Source organism: Strix uralensis, chromosome 9 (assembly GCF_047716275.1).
Source record: "Strix uralensis isolate ZFMK-TIS-50842 chromosome 9, bStrUra1, whole genome shotgun sequence".
NCBI classification, from domain to species: Eukaryota; Metazoa; Chordata; class Aves; order Strigiformes; family Strigidae; genus Strix; species Strix uralensis.
In genome coordinates, this window is record NC_133980.1 from 25588789 (window position 1) to 25598165 (window position 9377).

At 49.4% G+C, this 9377-nt stretch overlaps 1 protein-coding gene across 11 annotated transcripts in view; it reads right to left on the bottom strand.

Annotated features, from left to right (window-relative positions):
* The window catches only part of YEATS2 (YEATS domain containing 2), a 49933-nt gene extending 43118 nt beyond the window's left edge, over positions 1-6815 (bottom strand). For 10 of the 11 annotated variants that reach the window (XR_012630024.1, XR_012630025.1, XR_012630026.1 and 7 more), the window contains exons 1-4: positions 6757-6815; positions 5742-5851; positions 2549-2646; positions 2349-2441 (exon numbers count right to left, since the gene is read on the bottom strand). Coding sequence is in view for 8 of the 11 variants with exons in the window: in XM_074877789.1 (XP_074733890.1) it covers positions 2349-2441; positions 2549-2646; positions 5742-5841 (291 nt within the window). In the remaining 3 variants the exon portion in view is untranslated. Of the gene's footprint in view, positions 1-2348; positions 2442-2548; positions 2647-5741; positions 6038-6756 lie in introns of those variants that run through there. The other variant, XM_074877792.1, reaches the window with a different exon arrangement.
* Positions 6816-9377: the final 2562 nt, after the last annotated feature.

A 9377-nucleotide genomic window follows, 5' to 3' on the forward strand; every position in this document is an offset into this window, starting at 1 on the left:
TTTAACCTCAGAAGTAGTAAGGAAAGCACCCATCACTCAGAGCAAGTGTCCCTTGGCCACTTCTCCCAGTCACCAGTCCTCCCTGTCACCTTGGTTTGATGATGAATCAAATCAGCAGAAACACCCCTCTGCCAGGGCAGATAGGCTCACTCCAGCTCCCGACGACACAGACTCACACCAGAGTGCACTGACAGCTTGTTTTGCAGGCAGTACCAGCTGAAAGAGGCTTTCTTCTTCCCTGCCAGAACCACCCAGATCAGCCAGGCTGGCACAATTATTCATGGGGAGGGGGCAGGTCACAAAGAAAAACAAATCAAGAAACTGATTTGGGGGTTTTTTTGGTAGGTTTTTTTGGTGGGGTTTTTTTGTTGTTGCTGCTTTTGGTTTTTTTTTTTCCCTTGCAGAGTTTTTAATCCACGTAAATTCCCTGATTCAAAACTCTGCCAATGTGATGGAGGGGGTCCATAGGGACAAACACCAGCACCACTATGGAGCAGCAGAACTGCCCTTGAGAGGTGGTAGCAGGAGTGGAGTTAAACATTGTCCCACACTGGACTTTAAAGTTTCATTTGAGAGCTTTCTTTCCAATTGTCCATGAGGTACATGAGCAAAGCAATTATCAACTCTCAATTACCTACTTAGGAGTCTTACATCCATATATCCAATGGCAGGGACACACACACACAACATGACCAAGAAAAACCGAAAACCAAACCACCAGCAAGACACTTTTTTTTTTTTTTAAACCTCTAGTCAAGTAAAATGACCAACACCTTGTCCACTAATTTGTGGGAAATGGTAATAAACTGTAATCACATGGAATCATAAGCCTCAAAACCCAGCAGCACGGGGTTGAAGAACTGTTTAAACTTATGAGAACAGGTTAGGAATTTGCAAAGCATCTTCCTAGAAGTTCTGAATTAAACTACAAAGACTCCCATTCTACCAGAAGCAGAAACAAGAAAATCATTCACTGCCAAGTCAAACATACATTAACCACACATTAAAAACAGACACCAAAGAAATCTGAAAACAGTAACAATTTCAAAATAAAAAGAGAACTGATTTAGCCTGCATGCAAATCAGGACTTAAAAAAAAAAAAAAAACGCAGTTGAAGATACAGCTACACTAGCCATAAACTCATAAAAACTACAGGAAAACTAAACAAAGCAAGGATGCACCAGTAAGTTTTGTGAATACTTCAAAACAATTACAAAAGTTGTTATTTCTGGCAAGTGTGAAAATCAGCAAGGAAAAAAACAAACACCCGGCATGGCAGAACAAGTAAAGAACAGGGGACAGTACAGCTCTTGATGACACTGCATAAAAGCACTTTCAAAGATCAGAACCTATCTCACCTTCTTCAGCTGCCCACACAAAAATCAAGGAGGGAAGAGGGATCTCCAAGCCTCCCAGTACTACCATAACCTTCTTCAACTCCAGTTGCTCACCTCAAGTTCACTGAGGGGAAAAGCAAGCTGAACCTTTTTGGTTTTACCCCACTCCAAGCCGTCTGGAAATAGGAAAAGCAGGAGTAGCAGTGCGAGCCATTGCTTGGAAGAGAAATTCTCATGGGACTAAAGTAAAACCCAGGTTTGTGGCACCCATTTACAGCTTCCAAAAATCAGCTCAGACCTTTACTCCCTGAATTGAAAAGACTGTACCGGTAGTGAACTACAATTGGGAGTCTGCATGAGTCATGAACACCCTGCCATTACCAGCCCATTAAGCACAGAGTGCTCAGAACTGGGATTTAACTAACAGGGTTTGGGGTTTGTTTAATCTCTCTGTGATAGCTCCTTGATTTACCTCCTGCTTTACTGCTGCCATCAGTCTGTTCACCAAACCATTAACAGACTGGCTACCAGGGTAAAGGGAAGATGATTTCATGGCACTGCCAGAGCCTCAAGAAATCTTGATTTATGTTTTTTTTTTCCCCTGAGAAGTTCCAAAACCCATCTGCTTCCACTATCCTCCTGCAAAATGGGAAAACATGTTCCCCATTTTTCAGGGCTTTGCAAAGACAAACTGTGCAGTGTGTGAGAGGCAAGGTGTTCTCACGCAAGAACTGATGAAAAAAACAAATGCAGAGTATTTCAGAAACCAGAACCAAGGGCGGCTGAACGACTTCTCAACCGCTCCTTGAAGACTCGTCTTTGCCGAGTACCTGAGGCCCAGGTGGTGATGTACAAGTCTCCTCTCCCACTGCCACCCCATTTGCAGTTTGCATTCCACCATTTCAGAAAATCACATCTCAAAACCAAACATCAGCTGAATAGCCAGTGAGCTACACATCTTCCTTTGCAAATATTCCCTAAAGCCTTATGATTCCCAAAGTAATTTTTACCTCTCCAGCTTTAAGGAGACCAGCAGATGCGTAATAGTTAGCCACAATACAGGCACGCAGCTTATCCATCATCCTTCTTGCTTCAATGAGGCGCTATGAAAAGAAGTAGTAACATACAGTAACAGTTAACCACTGCAGCAATCCCCTCAAAACCCAATACACCAGGATCTTATGTATTTTTAAGAACAAAACCTTTATACCTGATCTATAACTTCAATTTCGTGTTCTTTACTCTTCATTTCGACGGCAAACTGTTCTTTTATAATGGTTTCAATCTTCTGCACAGCAACATCTCGAGCTGTACAAGCCCACACATGGAAAACAAAGAAGGAGGAAGTATTTATATTTCTATTTTTGAGGCTCTATTTGAAAACATAAAGATCAGAAATCTTTATGGAGTGAGAAGCGAAGGGATAAGTTCAGCACACACACAAAAAAGGGAAGGATCATTTTTTTGCAGAAGAAAGTAATTTGTCTTAACAAAAACCACATGTATCTTTAAAAGCTGGCTTATGTGGAGAGCTATTTTTGCCTTTTTAGGTCTGAGATGACAAATAACACAAGATGGGAAGAACAGGACCAGTTTGTTTACTTCTGTCTCAGTAAAACTGTAAACAGTAAAAGAAAAACTCAAGTGTGCTATGGCCAAGTGCAGTTACCGCTGCGATTGCGCAGGAGTATGCTGGAACACTACGTACATTTTTCTGCTCTCTTTGGCCCAATTCATATCCAGGAAATTTACACATCATGCAGCAATAATAAGGCAAACTAATACTTTATATGTTCAGCACTCACATGAAGTCCAGCCTGCTTTGGAGTGCCTACAAGCCTTTTATTACCCACAAAGGAAACTACATTATCGAAAGCTGGTCTACTTCTTAGAAAATCCTCTTCCAGCACAGCAGTCAAAAAATTTTAGCCTTTCAGCTGGAGTTTATTGACCTCGGTGGAAAGCATGTAGTTTAATATTTCAAACTGTGTGAATACCTTATGGCAAATTAGCAGCCAAGAACTAAATTGTCATCTTACTGTGTTTTTCTAGAACATGTATAAGCATAGGAAGAACAATTCTTTTTGCTCTATACCTACCGTAGACTTCAATACTGCCCTTTAAGTCACCTCCATTATATCAAGGGGGCTCAAACAACATCATTTTTTTTATCAAGTTCTAAGCAAGAACTTGGAAAAGCAAAAATTGTACTTCTAGAAGAAAGCCTGGAAAAGGCCCTCCAGCCTGTGTCAGAAGTACAGTGACCCCACTGGAGAGCAGATGAGAGAAACAGTCTGGGTTCCTCTGAAAAAAATCTCACACTTTTTCGATGTGGAATAGGAGGTGACAGCACCAAGACTTTGTTTTGAGCTTCAGAGGAAGCATTTGTTTTACTAAAGGGTACATATCTGTTTGAAGAGGTTTCTAACATCCCAGTAAGAAAGAGTAAAGAAATCAAAAGCAAGACAAAACTTTGCTGGTATGTTCCAGCTAGCATACATAATTTTACTGTCTGATCTGGTACCTACAACAGGAGCAAGGCAACTGATGCTTCTATATGCAACAGGGCTATCCTAAGTATTTTTACTCATTTCCAGATAGCCCTATGTATATATTCTAGGACCAGAAATAGTTCAAGCCTACATTAAAACAGAATTATGGTTGAATCTGTATGAGTAACGCAAAATTAAAAACCAGAGGGATATAATTTTCCCCCAGCCATGAACACCATGCCTAGGAAATTCACATGTAAGGCCACACTTAAAAAAAACCCAAACAGATTAAGGTATGAGATGTACAGTTCAGACAGGGACCACTGCATCTCCTCCCAAGGCTCATCTCATGCAACTCCAGCATTATGACAATTAAAGCACTTTAGGATTTGTGGTTATATTACAGAAGCTTTTGAGAACGCTTTATTTTCATATTTTTCCCAGCTTAGCATCAACCACAGTCCCTAATTAAGACTGTGTTAGTGAACTTTGTGTACTTGAGGAATTCTTGTATCAACAATTGGAGATCTTCCCCGAGAGGAAGAAAGAAGTCAATTTAGAGGAATCACCTGAACAGAAAGTTCACTTTGGCAAGGGCAGTTTTCCAAGGCCCTGAGACTTTGCCTGCTAATTATTAAGACCATCTGAAAAGTTGCTTCAGAAGTGGATTAAAAACCCAACTGCAGTCCTTGGGACACTCCACCACAGAGGGTGGCGACTTCTGGCAGCCAGGCAGGGCAGGCAGCTGGGGGTGGTGATGCTCTTCTGCCACGGCCAGCTCCAGCACAGCTCCACTGTCAGGGCCCCTAACCGACCTGGCAGACAGGACCTGCCCAGAAACTCATTCAAGTTGGAGTTCAACCTCCTCAGACTTGTCCAGCTGTACGCCATCCTCCAAAACATCCCCCACGAAGACATCATCAGTCCCTCTCCAACTGGCAGCTCCGGCATCCTGCTCTGTTCCTGGATCTTCTTCACATCCCACAGCCAGCTTCGGTTTTCTCACCATCTTGTTCGTCAGCTCCTCCCATCATGATCCTCTCACTAGCTGTGTTATGCCAAAAATCACTAGTCTACTCCCTGTCCCAGGGGCAAGAAGCTCTGCTCTCATTTGCCCAGCGACAACTGCAACCTGTCCCAGGCAGCCTGCCAACAGGCTGCTTCCCAAGGCAAGCACATCTGAGCGTGCCAAATGCAAACCTACTCATCCAGCTACTCTCTCTCTCCACTACACTTCTTTATCCTTTATCCACCTTTCCTTCAGTCGGGTAGCTGCTCCTCCTCCTCCCTTGCCTCTTTGAAAGTCCTTCTCCCTAACTCATCCCTTCTACGCTGCTCTGTTTCACTTTATCCGCCTACTCCTGCAAACATTTGTCATCTTCCAAGAGCCAGTCTACCTACTGCAGGGTCGTGGATTTCTTTACCCCCGTTGCAGTGCCATGGATTTCTTCCCCTCGCTGCCATGCCGTACTCCGACCGGTATCCCCCAAAATTCAAACAAACCTCCAACGTTTCTAGAAGCAGACTTCAACTGCAAAACAGACGCATAGGTTGGAGCCCAGCTCAGCACGGGTAACTGCTGGGAAGATGCACTGGCAAATGCTTCAGCAAGCAACAGGAGCCAACGTACAGGGCTGGGGCCCTGGAGAGCTCATGCTCTAGCTGCTACCAATAGAGCACCCAAGTCTGCATCCTCACGCCTTACTAACGGTTCAGCCAGCAGGTAGGAACGGCTCCGTGTGCGACAATCACACCCTCCTTTGGCTATACAGAGGCATCACTAGCGCCCTTGCTCCGTTCCTGCCCTTTGGCCCCTCAGGCTCCTACCCCAGTCCTGCCTGCAGACAGCACGTGCATCCACAGCCTTTCCCATTCCAGCCGGGAGATCCCTCCAGCTTCGACATCTCCTACCTGACTGTTCGGCTGCCTTGTGGCGCTTGCTGGGATGGGTGATGGTGATCTCCTCGTAGTCGGGGTCCTTCTCTGCGATCACTCTCTTGATCCCAGACATGTTCTCTCCACTGCGAGGGAAAACAACAGCATTAACGTCCCCCACAGCGACCTTCTGGGCTTCAACCGCTCCCCGTGGGGAGGCCTGCGGTGCCGCTCCCGAAGGAGCTGGGACACCTCCTGCCCTCCCCGGTTGCTAGAGGTCAGCCCACAGCCGCCAAGCTCCGAGCCGGTCCCGTTCTGCAGCGCCCAGGAGCTCCGGCCGCGGCCCCCCGGGGCGGTGCTTCAGCGGCCAACCGCTGCCCCCGGCCAGCGAGGGGTGCGCCGGGACCGCGGGGACACCCCCCCGCGCTCGGAGAGGGGGCTGCGGGAGGGCCGGGCGGCCCTCGGCACAGGCACCGCCACCCCGGGGGAGCGCCCGGTCCCGCCGAGCCCGCAGCTCCAACCCCCCGCACCCAAACCCGCGGGGGGACGCCGAGGCCCGCCGGACGCGCACAGGTGCCTCGGCAGGAACCCGCGCCCCGGCCGGGCGGGGTGCCATCCCCGGGGTGCCTCCCCCGGGCGCGGTGCCTCCCCGCCGCCGTTTAACCGGACCGCCACCCTTCCCGTGGGAGGGGCCCCTCGGAGGCGGGAGGCCGCGGGCGCAGCGTCGTGCCCGGGAGGGACGGCGGCCCCAACCCCCCGCGCGCCCCGCCGGGCCGCCTCCGCCACCTTCCCGCCGCCGCGGGGCAGGACCCGGAGGTGCGAAGTGAAGCCGAGGCCGCGCCAGGCGCGGGGCCCCGGAGAGCGGAGCCGGGCCGGACCGGGCGCTGCCGGTGCCGGGCCGCCCCGGGGGCGCGGGGGGCGGGACAGTGTCCCCGCGGCCGGGCCCACGTGCGCGGCGGGCGCCGCTCCCCTCCCCCCGCCCGCGCACACAAAGCCGCCGCCGCCGCGGCCGCGCGCTCCTCCCCCTCCCCGCGCCCGCCCCGCCGCTCACCCGCGCTCCGCCGCGCGCCGCCCGGCCCCGCCGCCGGCCCCGCCGCCGCCTGCACCGCCCGCCGCCGCCCGCCGCCCCGGGGCGCTCAGCGCCGGCCCCCGCCGCCCCGGCCCGCCGCCGCCGCCATGAGCGCAGGGCCGTGTGCCTGCTGCCCGTCAGCCGCTGGGGCGGGGCCCGCGCAGGCGGACAGCGGCGAAGGGGCGGGGCGGGGCCGGCGGCCGCCCCGGGGGGGCCCCGCACCTGCCGGCGCGGGCAGGTGCCGCCTCGGCGGCAGGCGGAGGGCAGGCCCGACCCGGTTCCCGAGGGCGGGAGGGAGGAGCGGCGCGGCGGGGAAGGCTCCCGCGGCGGAGGCGGCCGAGGCGGGGCCGCCGCTGTGGAGAGCCGACCGCGCCTCTCTCGGTGTGCGGAGGTAACGCGCCGTCTGGGGCAGTAATTGACCCTCCACGCCAGAAAAAAACCGCGATTGGCGACAGCGGAATGCTTCTGTTCAGCTGTATCGACCGAATCCTGACTTACTGGGTGAAGCAACCTCATTTGAGGAAGACATTGTAATACAGATGATGTTCAGGATGATGATTAGAAAAAAAACCCCACAAACCACACCAAGAACTGAGGCACGGGCTGCCTGAGATGCAGGGTGCCCACAGCCCCCCACAAGCGCGAAGCACCGTGTCACCTCATGGCCGGGGTGGTGGCCCCGGCCTGCCCTTACCCGTTGGGCACACAAGATCCACTGAAGGGAGTTTTGCACTGATCTCACTAAAGATAGGCTTCAAAAATACCTTATATCACATTTACTACTTGCCCTATTTCTTAGTCTCTCAAATCAGAGCTAAAATTGGCCAAATTAGTGTAGTTAATACCACAATTTGTGTTTGGTTTTGGCCACTGTAATACCTCTGTCAGGCGTGGCTAATGGCAAAGAGTTCTTTGGTCTGTGGTAGTCCCATGGTTCATGCAGTGAGCTGCTAACCAGCATAAATTAATGTCCTGCTCATACATGTGTTTACAAACTTATTATGAGGCCACTAATTAGCAAGTGTATGCTGAGTATTCAAGGGTTAGCCCTTAAAGTCCTCTTTTTTTCTGATTTCAGGACCACTACTACAACAGCTTTCTGATTTCTTACCAAACAACGTGAATTATGGCAAATCGACATATACTCTTCTTATACTCAAATTTGTATTACGCTGATCAGAAGTACATATATAGTGCAGTTCAATTTTATTTTCTTCCTTTTTCCTGCTTAATGAAAAGAGGAAGAAGAGGCTGTTGTTAAAATATTGCTGCCAGTTGACTATGTTCAAGACTTAAAATATCTCAAGATGGGCTTCCAGCCCTCAAAAATATTTCCATTGCTTTGCAGTCTGTGGACTCCCTTTCAGGCGATGTTAGTCCTTTCAAGAAAGTAAACTTCTGCAAGCACTGAGCTTGGTTGTAACTTTTGGCACCACAGCAAGAGCCACCTGGTTGCTGTAAACCAGCCTTGCCACACTGTAGAACTGCAGCAGATGCTGTTGGCTTGCCAAGTTTTATTTCATGAGAGAAGGTATTTGAAAACCAGTACGTATCTCAGGAGGGCAACATTTAGACTCTCTCATCTCTGTGGGGGTAGATTTGAAACTGCAGCTACTTGATTTCTTCATCTCAAAGCTGCAGAAAAAAACATGAAAGATGCAGCATCATCATGTCCATTTAAGTTATATTAAAATGGAGAATGTCTAGCACCGTTTCTACAAAGAGCTTCCCTTTCCTTATTTTTTTTTTTTTAACTTATTTCTCTGTGTCGGAGACACCGAGTATATTGAACATCAGGGCCTCAGTGCCTTTGGCTTTTATTTTGGTAGAACCAGAACACCCCACACCTGAAAACACCACACAGGGAACAGACTTGCAATACAGGTTAGATCTCAGTGGGCTAGAGGGCAAAGATATAGAGGTTGTATTTGATTGTCTCAATGTCTAAAAGAAATGTTTTTGGGAAAAAGGCAAGACTAGGATTACATGAAGGGCAAGTTCTGAGTCTGAGATCCAGAACACATGTTACAGGGAAGCAGCAGCCAGGAGTACAGCTAGCGTACCACTAGAAATACACGAAAGATGGGTGTAATCTGTAAAAAATGGGGTATTAAACCAAATACTTTCTTTGTATCAGTTCAACTGCAGTAGTGCCACTCCATCGCAGTCTGAACCCTTAGGCTGCCATCTTCAAGTGGGACCTCAAGATAGCCAGGTAGCTAATTTTAGGAGAGTAAATTTTCTATAGGATTCTTTCCAAGCTGTATTGTTGCCAGTCCTCTTCCTAGCGTTAGGTTACCTTTTCCTGATTTCCCATGCTGGTTTTGTCTTCCAAGTCCATTCACATCCTTTTCCCATCGCAATACCCAGGACTAACTGGTATTTCATATCCCACCCCCCTGCTTTATCATTTTTCGTTTTCTTCCTCTTTGAAGTTTACTCTTCCGCACAGCCTCTAGCTCGCCTTGACTCACATCAAGAGTAAATTCCATGACAAGGACACAAGGGTGAGCAGGGAGAACACCTAGACAGGGAGACAGAACGGACTGATGGATAGATACAGAGGCTGCAAAGGGGCAGAATCCAACAAGTAACTGACCCAG